Source organism: Copadichromis virginalis, linkage group LG11 (genome assembly GCF_057382275.1).
Source record: "Copadichromis virginalis isolate Kocher_CV1m ecotype Utaka linkage group LG11, C_Virginalis_male_GT1.1, whole genome shotgun sequence".
Lineage (NCBI taxonomy): Eukaryota > Metazoa > Chordata > Actinopteri > Cichliformes > Cichlidae > Copadichromis > Copadichromis virginalis.
Genome location: NC_140628.1, coordinates 20,263,146 through 20,288,145, shown reverse-complemented (window position 1 = coordinate 20,288,145; position 25,000 = coordinate 20,263,146). Strand labels below are relative to the sequence as shown.

At 40.9% G+C, this 25,000-nt stretch overlaps 2 protein-coding genes across 5 annotated transcripts in view; one reads left to right on the top strand and one right to left on the bottom strand.

Annotated features, from left to right (window-relative positions):
• Positions 1–3,612, bottom strand: part of st14 (ST14 transmembrane serine protease matriptase) — a 20,815-nt gene extending 17,203 nt beyond the window's left edge. For both annotated transcript variants that reach the window (XM_085473527.1, XM_085473528.1), the window contains exon 1: positions 3,347–3,612. In XM_085473527.1, coding sequence (XP_085329653.1) covers positions 3,347–3,373 — 27 coding nt within the window. In that variant the 5' untranslated portion in view covers positions 3,374–3,612. The remainder of the gene's footprint in view (positions 1–3,346) is intronic.
• A 2,185-nt stretch (positions 3,613–5,797) lies between these two features.
• The window catches only part of aplp1 (amyloid beta (A4) precursor-like protein 1), a 35,867-nt gene continuing 16,664 nt past the window's right edge, over positions 5,798–25,000 (top strand). For all 3 annotated transcript variants that reach the window (XM_085473526.1, XM_085473525.1, XM_085473524.1), the window contains exon 1: positions 5,798–6,078. In XM_085473526.1, the coding sequence (XP_085329652.1) occupies positions 6,013–6,078 (66 nt within the window). In that variant the 5' untranslated portion in view covers positions 5,798–6,012. The remainder of the gene's footprint in view (positions 6,079–25,000) is intronic.

Here is a 25,000-nt window from a genome sequence, read left to right as displayed (position 1 = left end):
CAAGCTGCCATGTTTCTACACCAGTGTTTGCTCACATAGGTGCCACCTGGTATTCTGTGCAATCCTATCAGATATTTAAAAGAAAAAAAACAAGGACAGCGACGCCTTTGTTCTGTTCTTTTAACTCAAGTGTAGCCCTGTGCATTTCTTAGACGTGGACTTTCTGAAGTTTTTTGGGGGCTGCAGAGTCACAGCTCCACAATGATACAAAGCTCACAAGAGGCCAAGTATTGTACTGCCATACCATTGTTAGACTACTGAGGGACAATTTATATATCAAAATCAATAGACTAAAATCCAGAAATTATTTTCCCTTGCGCAGCCCTAGAGGCTACATTACACACACAATGCAGATCCATTGCGTTATGATAGCAGCAGCTAATACAGCCTCTAGCTAATCGCCTCGGGCAGAGACGAGGACAGGCTGGCCACTTGTTTTTAACTCCAGACACCCAGACTTTTCTCTGTAAAACTAGTGTGCAGTCTCACTAGATGGTGACCTAAGTGACATCAATTAATGCGGATTTTTTACCGAGCTCCCTCTGGAGCCACAGCAGGCTTTATGCAGCTTGTTAAACATATGCAGTAGTTAACCTTAAAATCCATAAACACGCTTCTGTCTAAAAATGATGGCTTTACCTTATATGCCTTTGGTACGGCAACCACTAGAGCCAATCAGCACAATACAGACTGCAGCGATGTCATTAAGTTTTAGTGAGCAGACGCCTACACACATTTCTCACCTGACAATAGCTCCAAGCATACAGTGGGAAAAATGTTGAACCAGGCAGAAGGTTGGGAACAGATAATTCAACAAATCATCCCTTACTGCATCTTACCCAGTGCTGAAGGAAGAACAATACATCAGGTCGTGCCCACTGGCACATTCTGTACCCAAAGATGCAGACGCTGGCTAAAGCTGAATTATGCAATAAAGTCTGTCAGGCTGAACATTACTGACCGCATTTAAGACAGTGTAAGATTTAAGCCGTCTCCAGTTTTGTCAGCGTTAACAGGGATGTACCACTCGGTGAAGTCAACATAAGATTTGACATCATCACCGCGTTCCCGTCACGTTTGTTGCTAAGTTTTAACATGGCGGATTTGAAATGTAGGCCGAAACAGAGAGGAAAAGGCAGCACGGCCTTGCTTGAAGAATTATTTACCAACTCTGCTGAGTCACCACACAAACAGCAGGCAGAGTGCATTAATCACAGTATTCCCATTTGATCCAGTATCTAAGATCGACTTCATTGTGAGTAATCAAATCTTTAAAAAAAAGAAAAAAGAACTTGGGGAAACTATGCAACAACAGTTTCGTTCAAGCAACAGTCTGTCATAGCTTTAAGATTAAAAAGGTAAGGTGTGGCAGTCAGCTCTGTGGCTCTGCATTTAAAAGATTTCTTCTTGGGTTTAATGCACCCATCCATCTATCTATCCCCAACTCTGTCCTTGAGCATGTATACATGTCAGAGAGGTTCTGAGTTACTTGAGTATGTTTTTACACCACATCGGAAAAGGAAATAGGTCAGGCAGTGAGGTGGTGGTAAATATAGTAACGATAAGAGGCCACATGTGACAACGTAGTAATTCTGCAGTTGCAAATGAACTACAAGCACACATTTACAATAACTGATTTTGATTTATCACATTTCAATATGCACACTTTTAAATTTAGAAACATTAAAAGCTTTTGTAGATTTCAAATTTTGCCACAACTTTAAGAAACCCTAAAGGACTGGATGCATTTTTTACCATCTTTATGATCAAGGCTGGACAACTACTGAACGTGTTCATACAGATGTGCGCAGGTTTACTATCTACAACAACTTCTTGTGCTATATAGCATTTGATTTTGAGTCTTGTAGATATGCGTAACATTTCAGAATTCATATAAAAGGTAGTATTTTTCTGTGTCTTAGTAGAAGTCAGAGATTGAGTCACAAAACACTCTTCCACTTACTTGGGTCAAATGCTATGTATTGAGAGCATCCTCAACCTACACGATGGTACTGGAGATATTTCAACACATTATTAGTTAGCTCTTTCAATATATAGTTCCTGTTATTTATTCACACTACACCACACAGTGAACTTGCTTGGAAGTTTGAACGTTTCTCACTAAGCTGAGAAGTTGAAGTGCTAGTAGTTTTAAGCAGCACTGACCAAAGCCTTGAAACCATTAATGAATCCCTTTGCTAAGAGAAATTCGCCTTTGGCTGTCTGTCACTTTTCTTTCCACCCACATGATGCACTGCTAATGCACAGAGTCTTAAACAAGACTGAATTACCGTATGAAATAAGTAGAATGGTATGGACATTTAAATAATGTATGCATGTTCCTGGAAAATTTGACCTGTAGGTTGGGCAAAGAACGCTCTCGGCAGTTTTCTCATCCTATTAGCACTGAACATGCAAGCCTGAGTAAATATTGTTCAGTAAAAAGCTTTTAATGCCAACAATAATAACTTTATTGTCAAAACTGAAGTCCTGCTCATCCACCAGCCTCCATTCTCCAAAAGCCACACCACACCTTTTTGCTGGGAAATCACTGGAAATGTGACGCTGCTCTGGATATTAGAATAGTTTCTTAGAAATGTGTGTGCTTCTAAGAGAAAATCTCAGGGCCTCTCTGCCAGCACAGGCTACCCAGGTTTCTGGATTGGGGGCAATCTACAGTTTAGATTTTTTTAATTCAAAGATGTAAATGACATTCAGTCAAACTTCTAGTAACAGACTGTCTGAGACCATCTCAGTTTCACTTCCTCTTACTGCAGGAACAGAAAACAACTCTTCTCAGGTGGTAACCGGAAATAGCTCACAGGCTTAATAATTAATCATTAATAGTTGATCTGATATTACACTAAACCTGCCTAAAAGATGCAACTTTGATTTGTAAAAAGCTGAAAAGCTGTTTGTTTGCCTTAATAACATGTCAAACACTTCAAACCTTTGGACACTTTGTCCAAAATAAAAAACGGAGAAGGACCCATTTTTCTACTCAAGAAGTCTCAGTTTATCCATTCATTATGATGAGGGCACATCACGTCGCAAGGTGGGCGAAGCCTAGAAACAAGAGTCATTTAAGACTAGATTTAGCAGAATCGCTGTCAGGTGCTAAATATACGAGGATCAAGGGTTACATTTTGCAGAGATGTATTAGTGCCTCTTCTTGTCGTGGACACGGCCCACAAAGAGCCTGTCAGCAGCAGATCTAACTTCAGAAGATCTGTGCGACTGTGAGCGTGTCCAAACAGGAAACGCCGAGGTAATGCTGATACCCAAGACTTAATAAATAAATAAATAAATAAATAAAGACTCGCATATCAAGTTGTACAAAACTTACATCTTTGTCATATCTGGCGGAATGCATCTTCAAAGAAGGATCCAAGAGAAGTCCCACGGGATCGAGACAACCCTTTTTGTTTTCTGTAGCTTGTTAGTTTGTTCTCCTTCACAAAAATTCAGCAGAGGTTCGGACCTTGAAGCTGTAGTGTTCAGTAAAAAGTAAATAAGTAAATCTTGTAGCTTCTTGACGACGAATCAAAGCTTCAGCACTCACTTCCTGAGTCGTCGAGGGCTGGGAATGCTGAAACACCTGAAACCGACTTTTTTTCCTCACACGCCTATAACACAAGCCACGCCCCCAAACACCTGTAGGTCCTGTCCCCACCCAAAAAAGAAAGCCCACCTGAGGTAGAGCAATTTAACTTATAACTGCCCCTATATGCTGTCCGGGAGTACAAACTAACATTTTGTTAAACCAGCTGCTTTTCTGTTTGGGGACTTACTGTAAGAGGAAGCTTTTATTTCTTTATTTTCAAGACATGTGTTCCCCCTGCTGACCATTTAGGGAGGTTGCTGCCAAGTATTAAAAAAATCTAAAGATTTTTCATAAAAAGCTTGTACCATTATGCATTCATGTGGACTGTTTACAGAGTATAAACTCTGTTGCATTATTTCAAAATATAGTATGTTAGTTTTTGTACTACACTCAGCATACAGGCTTTCATTTAGAATGAATGAACTGAGGTTTTTATTTTTGTGATGTTTTATCATTTTGACAGCAATACTTTGATGTTTAATAACTCTATTTGTTTACTGATTAAATTATTTTAGTACTTAGCCACTCCTGTTGCAACAAAAACAGCAGCAGCAGCAGCAACAACAACAACAACAACAACAACAACAACAACAACAACAACAACAACAACAATAATAATAATAATAATAATAATAATAATAATAATAGCAAGTACAAAAATTCAAGACCTTTACTACGACCTTTGCAGTAACAACATGGACATGAATGGCACTGACTGAATAGGTCTGGCAATCCTCCAAAGATCCTTTAGTGTTGTCAGGAATGCTTTGCTTACATAAATGATCAGTGAGGTTCAGGTCAGGTAAATGATTAGGAAAGACCACGGGAGCCAGCACTGCTTACTCTTCTTTGGTCTTAAGGTAGCTTGAGCTCACTATCCTGCACGAGGCATTTCTCTGAATGGAGGAGAGCGTGTAAACCCCTACCAGATTTTATAATAATAAAATCCCACCACCACCTTTTGGTGTGCCACATCATTATTTGGCAAATAAATTTGGCATTATTTGACAAATTAATTTGTCTCAGACAATTTATTGTAATCCAGCCATCTTAAAAAACCCCAAAACAACTTTTTTTCTCACTGGCCTGCTAATAATATTGTGTTGTTAATTGCTGGTACATACACGTGGTTTTTAGATTTGTACTTCCTTCCTGAGGAAGAAAATACAAATACGTATTAGGTGATGATCTTTTGATAAGACCTTTGCTGCTTTAACTCTTGAGCGTGAGGTTGCTTCTTTGTTTCTCAGTGGACTGATCTTCTGATGGTGCTCTCACTCTTGGTCAACCTTTGGATACTACTGTTTGCTTTTCACAAACCAGGGTGTTTAGACCTTTAAGGGTATTGCAGCAAGAAAGTCCTGGGTTTGAATCCACCAGCTGGGGCCTTTCTGTGTGGGCTTTGTATGTGCCTGCCTGGATTTTCTTAAGGTACTCCAGTTTTCTCTTAAGACATACACATTAGATTAAGTGGTGATTGTAATGTGCCCCTAGATGTGAATGTGAGTGTCAGTGGTTGCCTGGATGGATGGTGGGAGGGATGGATGCTTCCTGTCATGGTGTGATGGCGAGAAAGACCTTCTTTACTCAGGCTAACAATATGACTTCTGAAACTGACATTTCCCACTGTCACAGTGCTGCTTAGCAACAATGTGTTGCTGAGGCAGACTTATAGCAGTGGAACAATAGCTGCAAATGTATTATTAAGAGTGCTCATATCCACTTAAATGTCCTCCAAAAGTATGTTTCCATTGAAGGAATGTGATTTAAAGAAAAGTGACAGTTAGCTCAAGATCAGTGAATGTATATTTGCTTGTAAATTACTGGTAACATGTGAATGCAATAACTAATAAATACATTTTTAAAAATCATTGTAAATAAATTTGCATGCAGTTGAATCAGTTAACCAGGCGCCTTAAGAGTTATTCAGTGAATCACCTGCAAGGTTACTCTCTACATGACAAGTCAGCTTGCTTTGTCTTCAACTGAAACAGCAGTAGGACCACAGGTTAAGACATGAACTACGTGAATTCCCCCCTCCCCCCCAACACTCTCACTCACACTCACACATACTTTAAATGTGACACAGAAAGTGAGCGGTTGCATTTTCAGCTCATCCCCACCAGATGTCTCTCTGCACTAAGCCACAGCGAGGACGCCAGGACTAGCCTGTGTGATAAATACCCGCAGAAACAGGGCTTGGTTCTGTCAGACTTCATCCACATAAAAGCCCAGGCTGCCATTGGAGAACCCGACGGCAAGACGAGCGAACAGGAGGAAGACGCAGGAGATATATAGGAAAGGCAGTGTCCATCACTTCAGCCGATGTAACCAGACAGCTTATGCTGGACTCAGTTATTATATAGCAGCAACTTCGTCATAAAAAAGAGGCAGAGGAAGGCGAGAAAATGGGACATACTGCAATACCTATATTGATGGCTGTATTGTCATTATGCGTGCGGAAAAACGTCGAGGTAAGAGCAAAACAGTCGGAGTCTTTTATCTCTGCCAGCTGAATTTTTGTTTGTTTGTTTTGTTCACTGAATGGCGAAGAGGACAAAATGTATTTTTAATATTATTATCATTCGCTCTCTCATTCAGCTGCTGTTCTCTCCGGGATTGCTCATAATCATCTGGGGCAGGTTTAATTTGTAAATGCACCGTCCTGTGTCAACAAGAGTAATGACACGCATCGCCCACGAAAATGCAGTGATAGTGAAAACGTTTGACATGCAGATACTGATATATGATGTAAATGAAAGCCCACACTGAGGAGAGTGTCCGTGAGCATGGTTTACAGTATATTTGGCTCGCTGCGTCAAGCCTGGGCCTGCACTGATATGATGAATGTTACAGGCCCTTTTTTTCTTCTTCTTTCTTTCTTTCTTTCTTTTTTTTTTTTTTTTTTTTTTTTTTTTTTTTTTTTTTTTTTTTTTTTTTTTTTTTGCTTCTGTGGAAGGATGGAGATTAAATCCCATCTCATTTCACCCCATCTGGCGCTGTCAGAGAAGCAAATCAGCTCGCATCCGTCCTTTAGAGAAGTGGTGCAGCTCTTGAGCAGGATGGAGCCATCATGCATATTCAATTGGTGTTCTGTTGTACATTTGGTCTTCATGGAAGAATACTGAATTGATTAAAAACTCCCTGCTGAAGAGTCAGGAATTAGATTTGCTGTCAGATTTGCACTGAGGCGTCTTTGGGAGTGTGATACTGAGAAATCCATCTTAATGACATATATGGGGTCATTCTATTGGCATATGTACCTGCCCATAGTTAGGGGGTGAACACTGAAAGTCTCTTGTACAGAATGAAAGATCAATGGGCCACCAGGTACTCCAACCCCCTCTCCGGCTGATCGTGACTTACAGCCGACCCTCAGCTTAATGGACTTGACCTTTATTTCTCAATAACTCCTCAGCCACCCATCACGAGGCATGAATTCAAGTTGGAGGATGTGCTCTAGGTTATTGTTGGAGGTGTGTGAGTATGGGAGGGATATGAGGAGGAAGAGGGGGGAGGAGAAAGGGGGATGGATGAGTCATGACATCCCAGCTCGAGCTGTGGTTTAGGTGAAACACTCCTCTTCTAATAAAGAGTGATTGCATTCACCTCTAACATCTGAGGTGATACATGGAGGACCCTGAATGCAGGTTGAGACAGATCTTGAGGTAGTTTGTGAAATGTTTATTCATTAATCATCATCCTCAGTGAATCAGTAGCAGTCATAAAGCCTCTCCTTTCATTCTGAAATGATTTCACTTCTGTAAGAGCCTTAGTGGGATTACTGCTATACCGAGGAACAGGCTTTAGCTTCATACAAGGAGACCTGCTCGTGAAGGTTTACAGGGAAGATTACACATTGAGAGGGTTGACTGGCTGGATTACACTGTGGTATTAGTCCTAATAAAACTGTCAGCCTCCCTTAATTCACTTAACATGAATACAGTTCAAACATGAATAGTGCAAAATTGTTTTGATCTCTCTGTTATTGCATGCCATTTAAACAGAGCATGTTAACTTGAAAATGGAAATTTCAGACTCTACTGTGTATTCATATGGCCTTTAACTGGAACTCAAACACATATTCAGCATTATCCTGTGTTCTTGCTGTGAGTGCACAGACATTTTTATGCCAGACAGTCATATGTATCGTATGTCCAATGAGAGCTTCCCTGCTCTCTCAGCTTTAATAGCACTCACCTGTAGAAGCACTGAAAACATTAGCAAATTGACATACAAAGCAGTTTTCCCCATGACGCAAAAGGTCAGAGAAACAACCCCTTTGTTGCACCCTGTGAACTTGTGCAATGCTGTCTGACCTTAATGAAATGCAGAAGATTTTTTGGTTTGTTACGAGCATTTCCCATTTTAATAAGACTGGGAAATATAGATAACTTACATTACTTTTGCTCAAATGTCATTAGAACTGTAGTGATTTCTGCTTGGCACCTATATTGAATTTGAGTGAGATTTTGCACAAATATGTAGATCTTTTATTAATTTCTCACATCATTTTCCAGTTATTTTATTATACTTTTTCTAACATTCCTTTTATTTTCCATTATTTTAAATGGATGTTTTCTTAATGGACTATTTATTTGGCCTTCAAAATATATCAGGAAGAAAGACGCGGGTTGTGATTTCATGTTCAGACTTCTTATCCTGTCCAAACCAGCACTTCAACACCTGAAGGTATTCTACATGAATACAAGTGTGAGAGAACCAAAAAACATACCTATATGAAAAGCTGGAACTGATACATCTTCGGATTACACAATATTTTTTCTTTGGATTTGACGATAACTAGGATAGGGGTGGGATACGCTCCAGCCCACCTACGGCCCTTAATTGGATAGGTGGAAGAGGATGGATGGGTGATTTTTATTCCTGAGAATAGAAACATTTCATGGCTAAAATTTCCCATTGAGAATAATTCTTGGTTACTGCATTAATTTCCATAATCTAATCCTGTCAATTAAAAAACAAGAAGATTTTGTTTGATGATTTGCAGCATTACCCATAATGCTTTAAGAGGACCAGAGATGTTAATGAAACAACTGCCCTGTAGAAATGGCTGCACAAAACCTGCACAGTGGACAAATTTTTATCCATTTGCAGTTTGTTGTTACACAAAGCGCTCATACAGTGATTGTGCTCTTCTGTAGCCATATTTCTTTTCTAAAGACCACTGTAGGATCTACAGGTATGCTCAGTTTTAGATAAATAACTGCAGTGCAAACCTCTGCCTGAGCTCTCCAGCACAGAGAGTCTCGAGGACAGACCCAGAAACAAATGTGCTGTTTGGAAAGATTGTGTAGGAAAGATTTAAGCATAAAGAGGGAAAACAAGGAGAGAGTAGGGAAATATCATGATGCAGCTGCGTGCAGGCAGGAAAGGGACCCAGAAGCAGACCTCACAGAGGCGAAAATTCAAAGTCAAAAAACAGCTTTATTGCTGGAAGGGAAAACGTTACAAAGAACTACACTTGAAATCATAACTAAACATACAGAGAGGCACACAGGGAAATGCAGCCATGAATGAGGGAGATCGCCACAACAAGCACAGGAAGAAACAGACGCTAAATACAAAAGGGATAACAAGGGAAGTGAGGACACATGAGAAACACAGCTGGCACGAATAACCATAACGAGACAGGGCAAGCAAGACTGAACAGAATGAACATGAAAACACTGGACTTTCACAATAAAACAGGAAACATGATGCAGGAGTGGAGGAGAGGCTGACGAGAGGGAGCGAGGGAACACGAGAGAGAGCAGAAGTGATGGGCTGGGGAAACTTGGATAAACATGGAATAAACCACAAGAAGGGGAAAGAAGACACAAGAACACACATAAACACAAACACAGAGGGAGACACAGAGGGCAAAGACACGAGGGGAGATTCAACAAACAAAACTAACAAAACTAAACAGAACAACCCAGGCCCTTACAGAATAATGCTTAGAAATAACAAGGAAGACTTAACATTACACAAAATGACAAAAAACAGAGAGACTAAAACCGCTCGGTCACCGACCCCGGACCGTGACAGGAAATTATGTGGAGAAGATAAAAGGCAGGAAGATTTAAAAAATACATTTTAGTGAGCCTGAATGTCAAATTAATTCAGTCAAAGTAATTCAAAAAGTTGCTGTGCAACCTGCCCACTCCACGCTGCCACCACCACCACATCAGGAATAGCAGTTTCAGGCCATACAGATGCAACGACCTCCCACTCCCATCTGCCTTTCAGTGTAGTAACACAAGAGGATTTGTTTAAAACAACAAACAAAAAAAACAGAAAAAGAAAGATAAGGACAACCAGATCTCTCTCTCTCTTTCTCTCTCTCATCCACACACACACACACACACACACACACACACACACACACAGCCCTACACTCACTTAATTAATTTTAGAGCCAAGAGATAATCGTATTTCACTAATGGATTCCTGTGTGCTTGCTTTTCTCTGCTATATCCGTGTGCCAGTGGGCATTAAAACGTACCATTTTGTTGTATCACATGTTTTTTCCCTGTTCTCCGTATCTCGCTTCCTTTCCAAGTTTTTGAGGTGCACCACACACACTTGCGCGCACACACACACAGACACGCGCGCACACACACAAACACACACAGTTCCAGGATTAGATCTTGCAGAGTCATTGCGAAACAAAAGCTGTACTGTACCGGGGGAAAGGGACCGCTGTAAAAGTGCCTCAGCAGTAGAGTCCTTACCAGAGTTGATAAACGAATGCATGACATTAATGCACCCTTTGGGCAATTGTTGCAACCCATCTCAGCGGAACAGTGCCGTATGTTTAATACTGTTGGGAGGTTTTATTCTCGTTCTTGCTACCAGTTGTTTTGAGTGCCTGGGTAGAAATTAAAAAAGTGTACATTTGTGTATGCCCGGGGCGTAGAGTTCATCCAGATTTCGTGCAGAAAATAAATTCACATTAATTGCACATTTGCAAAACACCCTCCCCAATAGGTTTGGGGAACCTCTGCCAAATCCCACTCAAGATGATTCATCTTGTTTTCTGGCTTCTCTGAAAACGTTCAAATTATAGGTCTCGGTTAGAAAATGGAGTCATTCCCAAATTAAAGTTTATTAATAATTTGCTCAGGAGGCTTGTCATTTAGTGCCATCCCTTATAGCCTGTCATGATGTGCTGCATTTGATGAGTTAATTTCTCTGGATTCTCAGACTGTGCAGCCCCTTTTTTAGGCTATGTGTAATCAAAGGATAAGATTTAAAAAGAATGTAGATTAAAGCTGCTCCCAGTTTCCTCAAGATTACTTTACTTTTCATCATCCACCTACTGACTGCCACATAAAACACACACACACACACATATACATGTATATATATAGAGAGAGAGGGGGAGAGAGCATGTGAGAGAGAGATTCATGGGGCAATTTCAAGCTTGAAGCACTTCACTTATGACTTTCTGCACCTGTGTCTGTACCAGCTGAAGCCCAGATGGGACTGTGCATTTTTGATGTGTGCAGTGGAAGATTTGTGTTTGCACATCATAAGTTTGTCCAGTGTCACCTACAGGGATTGAGAGACTAGATGATGACATCCAGCTCTGCCTCCTCTCTGGAGTCTTGCAGGAGAGAGATATCGCTGCTGCCCGAGGTTTTCACATCCTTCATAACTGCCTCAGTAAGCCTAATGGGGTTGTATTTCTGTGGAAAAGTTTAACGCCGGGGCAAAGCGTGCCGTTTAGCCTTGCCGCAGCCAGTGGGAGGCTTCGGCGGAGCCCCCCTGAAAAACATCTGCAGTGTAGAGATAACACTTGTCCTCCATGTTCGGGAGGAAAAACAGAGAGAGAGAGAGAGAGAGAGAGAGAGGGCACAGTGAAAGAGACTGAGGGCTGGTGAAGTGAGAGAGAGTGAGAGAGAGACAGGGGATTGCCCTGGCATGGCGAGAGTGGAAGTGATGTGGAGCATGTAGAGTGTTGTGTGGGTTGCAGGGTGGAGTGCATGCTGTGCTGTGGAGGAAACAATCCTTGTTCCTGCTCAGCCTCAGCAGCTGGTAGAAAAAAACTATGTCAGGAGTGAAGCTATAAGTTGTATGAAAACATGACTGCAAAGTCTAATTTAATAACGAGGCTGGATGCGCGGTGTGAGAGTGTGCAGAGTTGTTGGGTCCACTATGACCCATCGAAACAGTAATAATAGTTACAAAAAAAAGAGGAACAGAAACAGTTCTGGAGGACATTCGATGAACTTTTGTTGCTCTGTCATCTCTCTTAGACGGACAAAAAGCTAATTTCAGACACTTTCCTCCAAGTTGAACAAAGATGGGTAGAAATCACTTGCTAACAAATAGGTCACACAGTTGTACTGACGGGAGGCTGAGAGGCACAAACGTGGACGTACACACTAAAGATGGCACACTGCACAAGCTGCATCAATTATTGAAGGCCATGAAAAGGTCTGGGCTCTCGCTTGTCGACACGGCTATGGCAGTTGTCACGCCGCGTCTTAGCAGTCAGAAGGCAGACCCCACCCCCTCTCGCTTCATGCTACCTGGTTTTTGTGTACCCTGCTACTTCCCCTCCATCCAGCTCCCCATCCACCTCTACATAATACAAAGGAAAATCCCCACGCCTGTCTCCTCCTTGGCTCTGCCCCCCTCGTCCTTCCTTTCTCTCTCTGTCCCTGCCTCCTCTGTTCTCCGCCGCCACATCCCAAGGGCACTCCTTACCCCTCCCCTACTCAGACACTGCCTCTCCATCTGCCTCGGCAGCTCTTAGTAGCCAGTGACATCTTTTCACTTTTCATGTGTGTACTTTGATTGTTCCTGAATAATTCATGCTGCTCCTCACCCCTAGCTTTATTTTCCCTTTCCCCTGCACCTCCATGATTTTGGAGAATTTTTTCCAAGATCTGATGCCGCATTCCTTTTCCCACTGAACGCCTCATCTGTCGACACTGAGAACTAAATTAAAAACTACTGAGGCAATGTGACTTCCATTCCCGGTGGACACATATAACTTATAATGTCAGAATTCATCCCCTTTAAAAGTGAGGTCAAATTTCAACCGTTGTCAATAGATGGCGAATAGCCAATCAAAAATGATTAATTGTGTCCCATGTGGCGTGATGTCAGCAGCTCTCCACTGAATACAGATGCACAGTATAGTAATTGGTCTGCCCAGCAGAAGTCTCTTGTATCTGATATCTCCAAACAAATGTGTAAGGGTAGAAAGTACATGGAGAGATTTGCTGCTTTCACTGCCGTCTGTGGTACATTAACAGACCAACTGCAAATGGTAGTTGCAATACTCAAAATCGCTTCAATTTAAATCAGTTTAATTTATAACAACAAAACACAACAGCTGCCCCAACATGCTTTATATTATAAGGTAAAGACCCTAAAAAAATCCCATCAGATAACCCCCTATGAGCAAGAACTTTGTGAGAGTGGGAAGGAAAAACTCCCTTTTAACAGGAAGAAACCTCCAGCACAGGTGGAGCCATCTGCCACGACCGGCTGGGGGTGAGGGGATCTACACAATGATGTGTTTTTCATGCTTTGAAATTGATACCATCAAAGTCTGATTCTTCTAACGCCTTCAGTGTCAAATGTTTTGGAGCTTTAGAATTGCAGCAAGACACAAAGGGTTATTTGTCTTCTTCATGAATTTGCATTGACATCTTTTACCCCCTTTACTTCACTTTTTACATCAGATTTTAATGCATTTTGCACAGGCTAAATGATCAAAGAGAGTGGCATGCAGAGCTGAAAGATTAAAACAGCTCAGTTATGTTTTAATAATGTTTCCATGACACTAAAAGAGGAATAAATTACAACACAAACAGCCTGTCAGCCAAACTGTTATTTTAAACATTGATATATGCCCAATATTTCACACTGGGTTCATCTCTGATATCATATAAACAAGTCTGGAGGCTAAGAGAGTATTTTGAGTCTCTCTTTTCATCATGAGTGTCTATTGTACTTACACTTAGTAGTAAGATACCTGGAAAATTTCAAGGGCTAGTTTGTGCGAAAATGTTACACTGATGATGAAAAGAGAGACTCAAAATAGATACTTAGCCCCCAAAATGAGGATCAGCAGGCCTTTGTTTACCTTAAATTCATGTTGTGATTCATAGGATGTAAATGTGAGGATACAATTTCAGGAAACAGGAAGCACCTACAATCTGTGTGAGCATGATCCCCAAGTAGCATCCATAGGTGTGGTTAGTTTTCCGGCTGTTTTTGCAGTCAGTTCATGTCCACATCAAAGTAAGTGGAGATGAGATGCATTAAGTATTAGCGCGAATACCAGTAATCAGTTTGCTTGTTTGATTTAAATAGTTACCCCCCCCCCCCCCCCCTATTCTTATGCCTAAGCAAGAAAGTCCCAGAAATACATATTGTGTGCAGTGAGTCACAAAAACCTCCTCTTGTCTCTGTGCTCTCTTTGTAGATACTTCTTTTGTCTTTTTCACCAAGTAAATCTAGCTCATAATGTTCCCACTGCATTTCCCTGTGCCTGTTTTACACCGTGTACACAGATGGGTTGTGCTGGTTTTTCAGACAACTAAAGAGGATAAAGAAAATCAGGCGCTTCTTTGGCTGCAGTTAATTGTAAGATTCAGCCACATTATGTCATTCTTTTCTGAGCTCAGGGTCATTCAGTTGCCAGTTAACAGCCAATACTTTTACAAGTTTAGGCTGTCAAATTGGATACTTCACACGCTTCTGATTCTGGCTTGGGGGAAAAAAAACCATAATGTGAGGGATCTATTTGTACAAATTGTCTCAATGATTAAATCATTTTCTCTTCAATTGGGGAGGTTGTGGAGACTTTATATCCAGAGGAAATGAGATAACACTAATATTTAATCTACTGCAGACTACACAGCCAGCACACATTATCTTACCAGAGTGGGCCAGTTTAAAAACACCAGAGTCAAAGCAAGACAGGACATGCCAGCCTGACAAGACCTCACTTATCATTAGTATGTTGTCATTTGATTTATGAAACTGTGCTTTATAGTTCCTGAACTAATTAAACCAGCCTACAGGTGACGGTATGACAATCGGATGAGTCAGATTCATAACTCATCATTTCCTTTGAAATACTCTGGGTGAGTACAACTGAAGGAAGTCATGTAAAGACAGACAGCTGCTGATCTTGATTAAAGTAAAATGGAAAGCTCATCAGGCGTGACCCAGAAGAAGAGAAAATTACATATTCAGCTACTGATTCACCAACAGTGAAGGATCATAAAAAAGGTGAAAACAGCAAAAGAATACTAGTCCACACAGTTAACAGTTAACATGTTTTATTGTTTATTCTATTATTGTGTTGTCTGTATTTATAATAATCGATAGTCATTAACAAGTAATTATTATATACTCTTTTTACATGTTTCATTTGGGTGCCAAAAAAAGTACAATACAAGGGAGACCTTCAGTTTATTGCTGCAGTATGTAGTGGAATCAATCAACAGGCAGTGACGAGAGAAAGCTAACTAACGATTAAGCCAACAATCATCGACCTGAGGAAGACAGAAAGTTGAAGCTAACATATGCTGACTCTTTTATGTGAGAAGGAACGTGAGATAGAGGCAGATTCTTAATGAAGAGAAGAGAGGAGAGAGAGAGAGCGTGCTAGAGATGCTTGAAATTCAGTAGGGAACCAGTTGCTACGGTAACAGGGAAGGTAACTGGCTCCTGTAGGTGGTGTTACCATGACAACCACCCTCAGTGGCCAAGTGATGCTGAGAGAGAGAATGTGGAGAAGCCTAAAAAAAGTGTTTACGTGTTTGATGAGACAGATGAAGGGGACGTCAAGTGAGCGGAAGCTGATGTAAAATGTGGGAGAGCGACACCTTCCACGCTGCTGCAGGCTTTCATCCACTTCCCTGGGTTTGCTTTCTTTGTGTAAGCGGCCTGACGAGTCAGCACGAGCTGACCCAGCCTTAGCTGCTTGTCCTGCTGTTCATTAACAGAGCACCTGAACACTTTGAACAGCAGGCCAACCGTGCTGTATGAGAGACCTGGGAAGAGGAGGCTATTCCCTCAATATGCTTTTGCAGCTGTGGGGGTCACGCTAGCCGTGCTGGGCTCTTTTATCGGCACTCGTGAGCATTCTGACCTCTTACTGGGAGTTAAAAGACCAGTTTGTCCTCACTGTGGTGATACCACATGTCTCTGAATGAAAGCACAGAATCAACATGGTGTGAAGTAGGCTGTTTTATACATACTGTTACAATTATTGTGGCATACAGTATATTATCTTTTGTGTTGGGGTGTCCACTTTTAAAAAAATATACACTTTTGCTTTCCGTCATTGGTCACATCTCTAACTTAATATACATATATACTATATATACATATATAGTAATAATAATGATATTGATATATACATGCAGCACATACTACTCTTCCACACTTTGGGCTCGCGTAACCTATAGCACATAACCTCAAAGCCTCATTTGCATGAGGTGCATCTGCTAGACAGGCTCTCAGGGGAGCTGGCACAGTGATGAGAATTGTGCATGTGCATAAATAAAGAGACACAGGCAAAAAAGATGTATGAATGTTTTAACCTCTCATTTTCTAACCCTGCGCCTCTTTCTCCTTCTCCTTTATGCCACCTATCTCTCAGTGCAGGATATTATTATTGCTTTACCATTATACAGCTACACTCAGCACACTACATATAGGCGAACTGCTTCAATTCACAATTTCCTAATGGCTTCTAAAAACATTCATCTTGAAACACGAATTGTGTTTTCTGCCACTGTTTAATGCTTTTCATGCAGTTTTATTCATTTTTTGCCATGCAAGCATCAGAAAATCTGTTTGCCCAAATTTTTTGCAATAAGTAAAAAACAGTTATGTGCAGCACTCACAACAAGGACAGATGACATGCAGATCCAATGGAGAATGCAGAGGAAGAAAGAATCCAGATCTGCTGCAAAGACAACAGAGTGAAAGACACAGAGGAATAAGCAAAAAGTGCAAGTAAAAGATAAGAAGCAGGCAAGAGGAAGACTCAGATCTTACTGATCCCAGCCGCCTGCTGCTTTGGATGGCACTATGGAAAGACAGCCTGTCCTTAAGTGGATCAATTATTGCAGTCTTTTAACCTAAACATGCCCTCATTTAGGCTTCGAGATTGCCCTAATCTACTTAAAAGATGCTCAAGGGCACGATGATGTTGCTTTAAGACTTCCAGCCTTGTCTCGCCTGCACAAATACAGGCGAGACTCGGCTGTAAAACTCAGCTATCGTCTACATGTATGTCATGTGTCTTAAACTGAAAACCGTCCTACCCCATAATATCCATGCTCAATTGACAATTTGGTTTCAGGGTGGATTGCCAGTTTTAGAAAGACAGTTTAAAGCATGCCCATCGCTGTGTTTTGATCCCAGCTTATCAGTCTTGCTTATGTGCTATTAGAACTAAAATGCAGTATTTAACTACAATGGAAAAAGATGTAACAATAGCTTGTTGTAATAGAAAACAGTTGTCTTAATAAGTCTGGTGTACAATACATTTTAGCAGTGCCAATAAACAATATTCTTTAAGGCACGAAAGTGTTTACTAATAGGAATTTGAATCACTGAGTCCCAGACATTACTCAAGCCTTTTGAATGTGTTTACAGCATAAATACAGATTTGGAAAGCTGCGTTGCATTGTGTCAATCTCAATCTGCCTAAGGAAAATCCACTATTCAGTGTCAATTGTGTTGACATTAGGATGATTCAGACAGACCTGCAGCGCTCAAATCTCTACTAAGCTGCTGATTCCTTCAATCCCCCGAGGTACTTCTTCAGCTTGAAATTGCATCTGCAGGCGCACAGTGTTTGGCATTAAAATCCTGGCATTCCCCTGTTGTTTTTGCTTGACTGTGAAGGAGGTTCAGCTGTGTTACATAACATCAGAAATTCATCACCGCTAAGACAAAACCATTTCAGCTTGGCTGTGCTAGAGGAACAGAATCTTGCAGGCACATAATGTTTCCGGACTCTCTCTTGTTTTTGGCTGGATTTGTGAAACGTTATTACGCAGTTGTTTCCCTCCCACATATCTGCAGGAGGTGGTTGCATAGAAAGGCTTGTGAAAATGACCAGCGATGCTTTGTGTTTTTTGTGTTTTTTTTGTCTTTTCTGAAGAAAAAAAAAACATGCACAGTGTGGCGTCATTATGGTGCGTGACTCAGATAAGGCATTTGTTGAAACGTGGGTGGAACTGAGAGGCACATTTGTATAGCTGCTCTATGCAACGCAAGTATCGCAATCACTCGTCTCAGTCTGAATATAGCTAAATACTGCCTTTCCATTGAAGTGGGGACACCACCCCAAATTTATTTTACCTCTGCGGGAGTTTCGTTTTGTGTTATATAGTCGACATTTCTTTTCACCAAGTTTTACAGCCGATAAGAAGGCTATGTAGGAAAACAAGCAAAACGCTTGCTGAAAATATAGCTGCGAGATTATGCATAAATGCATAATGGAAGGACAATAAAGGTGCCACTTTAAGGAGGTTAAGGATATTGTAGGACATTTAGATGGGATATTCATCTTGAAAAAGTAAAGTGAGTCCTTGTTTTTCTGGCTTGGTCTCGTGCTGCTATTGTATATGTGGGAGGTCTGTATCCAGTTAAATACGTGGAGGATGACAATGTGGCTTTTTACAGAAGACAAAATTCAAAATCTTTCCTATGGCCCAGTTGCAGAAGTCTGAAGCATGTGGGGTTTTCCCAGGGCTTTTCAGAGGGCTTAGGTGATGTCTGGGTCAGGGGTTGGTGGTTGGAATTTTATGGAGGAAAATTTTAACTTACCAACACTTTTTTTTGTGTTGTTTCTGACTTTGATTTGTGCCATGTTTTTGAGCTAAAGCTTGCAATATGTATTGTACTTACAAACAATATTCAATTTATTTCACTGACTAACATGCTTGAGATTTAATATTAAAAAGATGTTGAAATCCACGCCAGTTGAGCAATTAAAGCAATATTAATCTGAGAAGTAAAATTGGATGGATGCTAAGAATTTCTAGCTGGTGTAGCCTGTTATGTAACATAAACTCTTGGTATATGAAAAAAGGATGCTCTTATGCATTTGCATGGCTTATGTATATAGGCTTAGATAATATTTACAGGGCATCAGTTCAGTTTTTATGTATGTGCATAATCCTATGGACTGCCTCTGCTGGTAACCTAATTCATTTTGTGTAAGGCACTCCGTGAAACACATACGCTTTGGAAACTAACAATGGCAGGGAAGATCCTTGAGTGCTGGTTGGATATAGGCTATCGTCTTTTATTAAACATCTTTGCTTCTAAATAACCTCAGTCATAAAATGACATGCGCTGCCAGCCTCGAGCTCTGTGGAGTGTCTTGCAGTGATGCCAGCTGACGTGTCCTGTATTTTTAAGCTATACTTGAAATTAAATCAAATATTGGGAGCTGACTTTGGCTGCTGTTCCAGACCTAGATGAACCCTGGTGATTATAGGGCCATCTGCTCCCAGTGTGCCCAGCTGGAGGCTGGACCACTGTAATCTGAACTGATGTAGCCTGTGATGTTTGCACATCTCTAAAACCAAAAGCCTCTCTCATAATTTTTTTTCTTATATCGAAATAAAGCATTCAGTTTATTATCCCATAAGTAACATTGCAGCAATGTGTGGTTTACAGTAGGAAGCTAAAGGAAAAAAACACAATGCAATATGTTCCGCTCTGCCCATCAGTCTCCTCTGAATTGAAAATTAATGGCTTCAATTAGCCATTAGCTAGAGATGTATAATAATGAGTCAATATGCAGAGCTAACCTGCTTTATCCCCCGTTGTCCCTTTTGCATCATGAGAGTCTGGCTTACCCTCTTATAACTACATGCAACACCAGGAAGAGGCCTGATGGAGCCTATGAATAATTAAGCAACATGATTACAATGATGAATGCCCCTAAATCTATCTGGCCATTTAGCACTAGTCTAGGGAGGGAGGCCAAACAGCGGAGTGTCACGCATTGTGTGAAAGCTGTTAGGGAGGGAGAGGGGAGACAAAAGGGACATCAGGAAGAGGGAGGTGGATCAGCCTGTAGAGGAGGCAGAGGAAGAGAGGGGGAAAAAAAAGGAAAATGGAGAAAGAGTGAGTGAAGGAGGGGCTCAGAAGCAGGAAGACACCCACTATTAAGCCATCTGTGCTGCAGAAAAGCACAAAGACGAGGGCCTGTGTGTGTGTGTGTGTGTGTGTGTGTGTGTGTGTGTATTTCATAAATGTATGGGTTACTCATGTAAGGCTTATTCACACGGGGTGTGGGCGAGTCCTCCACACGAGTTATTGGTTGTTGGATGGTGTTACACTAATCAAGAGCGATCCTAGCTAATCAGGCTTTTCACATAGTTTGCCTAAAGTTTGGTACCTTTTATGTATCCTGACATAATCAAATCTTCAATGACTTAAAGTTGTATTGACAGCAAATATGTATTGTGCAAGTTTTGCTGCCTGGAACTTTTACAAAAGCTAAGATGATGCCAGAACTGCTAATATAGGTCCATAATCATTTACTAACTACCTGTTAAATCATTTTTATGGCACATATTTAGCGCTTACATTTCTTTATTAAGTGATACATGTTTCTTTTTATTATTTACATTTTGTCATTTGTGACGTTTAAATAGATTGACCAATATCCCACTGATGTCATTATCAAGGTGTCGTCACAAGATACTATAATAGAGATTGCAGCATAGTAGAAGAGAATTAGTAAGGACGAGCTCCTCAGGGCTCTGATGTCTGTAGTTAATTATCAGTAGTTAACTAAACTCTCAGTATATCCCAGAGAGAGTTGATTTACACATACACAACAACGCATGATAACCACACATGTACATGCACATTGTGTACCTCTAATAACTGAGAGGAGTTATTGAATAAATAAACTACAGTCACACAAAACATGGTGACATGAAAGCAGTAATAAATGTAAAAGTGAGTTTTGATATCAAAGCAAAGTTCTTCCCAGCTCTTCAGCATTCGAATTACTACGACCAGTTGGGTTGGTTCTTCAAACTACAGTCTAACAGCGGCTTGTAGAAAGTGATAAATGATGGGTGGGCTTCTCCCCTCTGTCTCTTCTGCTCTGGCTTGCCTGCAAAGGCCAGGGAATTGCATCATTACAGAGGATGAAGTCATCCTGCAACATAAGGGTGGAACAGGTGTTGAAAATTTAATTAGAGAAGGATGGGAGATGCTGGTGGAACATGTAAATACACTGCCCAAACTCGCCCCCGACAGACAACTCAGTTTATGTTTATGTTCAGCATACACCAGATCATATCTGTTATTTTGTGCTCATAACATAATTTCCTCTACTGGAAAGGCATCTGCTAAAGTGTAATCACACATTATTATATCCGAGCAAAATTTTCCACTGCGTCTGGTCCAAGTGGATGTGCACTCGTCTCTCTGGGAGCTTTTAGTTTTTCTTGTGATGCTTTTTTTTTGCTGTGGAGGTACACCCGTGATTACAAAGTGGCACAGTCAGTATGCAGTGCATATGGAGAAGGAGAGCAGAGGAATAATAATAAAATACCAAGAGAGCTAACATAGGCAAAGAATACGGGGAAAAGGCAGAAAGCCAATCGACGTTTCCTGGCTTTATATCACCAGGTTGTTATTAATGATGCAGCATCCCCTGCAGTGGGGAGCTGCCAGGTTTCTGGGCTGTCGGCCTGTTCAGCCTCATCAGCACAAGGACATGATATGTGGAGCTCAGGATGTTTGAACAGCACTTCCTCGACAACTTGTGAACCCCTCACTCTCCCCCGCATGCTTGCAGACTGTACTGTACGGAGATGCTTCAGTACACCACGGCATTTTCTCCCCGAGACATGGCGGGCGGCTCTGCAACCTGTCTGTTACTGGAGAAGTGTCACTGTTGACAGATTGTGATGCATTATTGGGAAGCCAGCTGGATCGCTGCGTTCAGAGTGTTCATGGTCACAATACAACAGGGGTAGCACTCTGAAGTCTAATTGGCTTTAAAAGGGGAATAACATACCAGGAACGCACTAAAAAATCTTGTACTGCATGTTGGGAATTATAGCCATAATTTGTAGGCATAAAACATTGATGGAAATGCTTAATCAAAGCACAAGAGTGTGATTAATTAATTGTAGCAAAAGCTATTTTTAACTGAATGAAAGCCTGATCCTTCACATTGTCTATTTAAGTGATATAGCCAGTGAGTACAGCATTTTGATGAAAACACTTAGTGTTTGAATATTTGAAAACATTACTTACCTACTTCAGTTAAATTACAGTTAAAAACTCTTTAAAGCTCATTTGAATTTTTAAAAATAATGCCTTTTAATACTAAGACATGGCTAAAGTCTACCAGCTCTGTAAGCTTCTACAGAAACACAGCAGTGCTTAGTGGTGAACTCTACTCACAACTTTGACAATGGGTATGTGTGAGTTCTGGACATGTTTAACGTTTAGCCCGAACATGTCAGCAGAAGAAGAGTCACGTGATCATCAAAGCCTCTTTAATCTAGAGAACAGTGCTCTCAGCAGAAGCTCTGTTGCGTGTGCGTTGGTATGCCCATGACCCTGGATTACGTGGCTAACAAAATGGATGAATGTTAGCATGCATCTTTTCCCGGAACCTGTCAAGAAAGTGTTGTGCAACTGAAATTCACAAGGCAGATTTTGCACTTGCTTAAGTTACCAATTTCATTTTTTGGTAAGGTCAAATCAATTCAAAGTGCTTCAAGTGCTGCTGAATTTCACTCAATTTTTCCACCAGATGACCCTATAGTAAGAATACTACATATTAAACACTAGAAACATAGTTCTGTTCTTAAATATTAAGTATAATTAGGCCAAGTATAAATATGTGGTTGATGGATGGATGTTGATGGCATAAAAATAATTTCCTTTAAAACTTTACAGCTTACTGAATTTGGCCCACAATGAAGTTCCAAACAAATTGAAAACCTTTCACTATCAAATGGCCAGCCACTGCAGCTGTTCTCACACTCAAATATAAACTTTCTTCCATATCTCACATGCTTGGTGTCATGGTTCCTGGGCCTTTGACCCAGTGTTTTCAATTTCTTCTTGTTTTGTTTATTTTCCACATGTCTATGTTTCCTGTTTCACCACGCCAGCTTTCTGTCTGTGCGCATCATGTCTAGTTCTACCTCCTATGTCTTATTAGTCAGATTATGTACAGCTGTGTACTGACCGGTCATTAGCCTGTGTATTTAAATCCTTAGTTTCCTCCAGTTCATTGTCTTGTCATCGTCGATCCCGCATGTGTGTTCCAGTTCAGTAATTCAACCAGTCTTTCCGGTCAATCAGCTATACTTCTCATGTTGTGTTCATCCGTTCATCACAATAAACACCAGCCTTAACCAACCCGTGGGTGTTGCATTTGGGTCCTCTCTTCCTCACATCCACACAGCGACGCCTGACACTCGGCAGGTGAAACTACAGGCTGCTGCAAGCTTCAACAGGTTCAAGCAAGCCACATCAGCTTTCAGCAGTCAGTTTCTCTATGAACTGCCCATTCTAGTCTCGAGTCAGAATGCTATTTACGTGAACAAGTGAACAACATGTGCGCTCAAGTATGGCTGCATGGTAGTATATATGTCAGGATTCGTTTCTGCCATAGCAATAAAGTTGCATTATGAGCACATAAATAAAGCAAATGAACGTCCCATGTTTTCCAAATATGGACACTCAGCAGCAATATTCACTGCAGTTAAAGACTGTGTTGAACTGGGGTATGACACATAAGAGCTGCCACGATCAGATTCATAGACAGCCTCGGCAAATGTATTTCTGAGATTGTTAAGTATTGAATTAAGTGATTTTCCATTTCCATTTCTTTAAAAAAAAAAAAGTGGAATACCATAAAATATATTTATGCCCCCCAACTAATGCTTCTTAAAAGCATTTTTACCATTTTGGAAAGAATAAATAGATGTGATGCATGTTGATGACAGTTCCTGTTATTGCTGTAATAATACAATGGCACAAAAACAGTGAAACAAAGACATTACGTGGTATTCACGCAGCAGGGTAAAATGGGCCTCGTAGCTTATGTGATTTCAGCCGCTGATTGATGTTTATGTGATGTTGTTGATGATTATAGTGGTGAAAAGAATGTGGAGAAGAAGAATGCTTCTACTTGTCGCTTTCAACAATTAAGGCTTCTGCTTCTTTGTGGAGCAGCAGACCAGAAGTGTACACACTGTAGATCGTACAGTTGTATTGGTTATAAGGGAATGTCTAATCTAGTCCTGCATCTGACTAGAGATTGGAAGTGCAGACTTGTGAGGCTCGAGGTCAGGGCCTCAGGCTCCTGATGGACTGCTATTGATTGGGGGAACGTGGCGATACAGTTGCAGTCGCTGAGCATTGATTTTCTGCAAGTGCAGTAGTGGAGAGCAGACAGAATGAGAGAGCTGGACCAGAGGGAGCTGCCAGGTTATCTTCTCAAATATCCGGAAGTTTTTTTTTTTCTTTCTTTCTTTTTCGTTGTGGCACTGACCTTCCCTGACTCAAAGAGATATATCTATTTAGACATTAGCTCAGCAGCTCCTCTAGACAGATTGTTTCAGCAACTTCAGCAGTCTTCCCCTCTGCTTATCTTACAGTACACTTAACCAATTAAACGATCCAATTCAGCTCTGTCAGTAACAAGCAACAGTTGGTTTTTAAGCAGGTATAATATTTAATAATGTTGAGCTGCAATAAAAGAGTTTTAACCTAAACATGTTATACTACTGAATATAATTCTGTTCACATAACCAACTATCCAGCTAGAATTGCAGGGGGTTGGAGCCTATCCAAGCTGCTATCAGGGGAGAGCTTTGATAGACTCCAGAGAGGCTGTCAGTCCATCGCAGGGCTCATACATTGGTGGGACAGACCATTCCCATCCACAATTACAGCAAATTTAGAATAATCAGTTACCCTAACAAGAAAGTCTTTGACATGTGGGAGTAAATCACCCAGAGACAAACCACTCATGACTTTCATGCTTAGTCCTAGCTGACCATCAGATGTAAACACAGAGCCCTGTTGCTGTTAGTTGATGGTTTAAACCCATATTTGGATGCAGATAGTACCAGTTCTCATGTGTTTAAACTGTGTGGAATCGTGTTGCCTTTCTTTTTAAATTTTGCACATATTTTAAATTCCAAAAAGCTCCTGCGTTCAATCATCTCTTCTTTTAAGAGGAGTTATATCTTTTCTCTTGTGTGACATTGAATTTAATATGCTAAACAATTCAAGGCCTTCTTTAGTTTATTATTTGTTTCATAGCTTTTGGTTGATAGCAGCTCTGGACTTCCGGCAGGCCAACTAGTTTAGTGTTGTTGTGTTGCCATCAAGCAA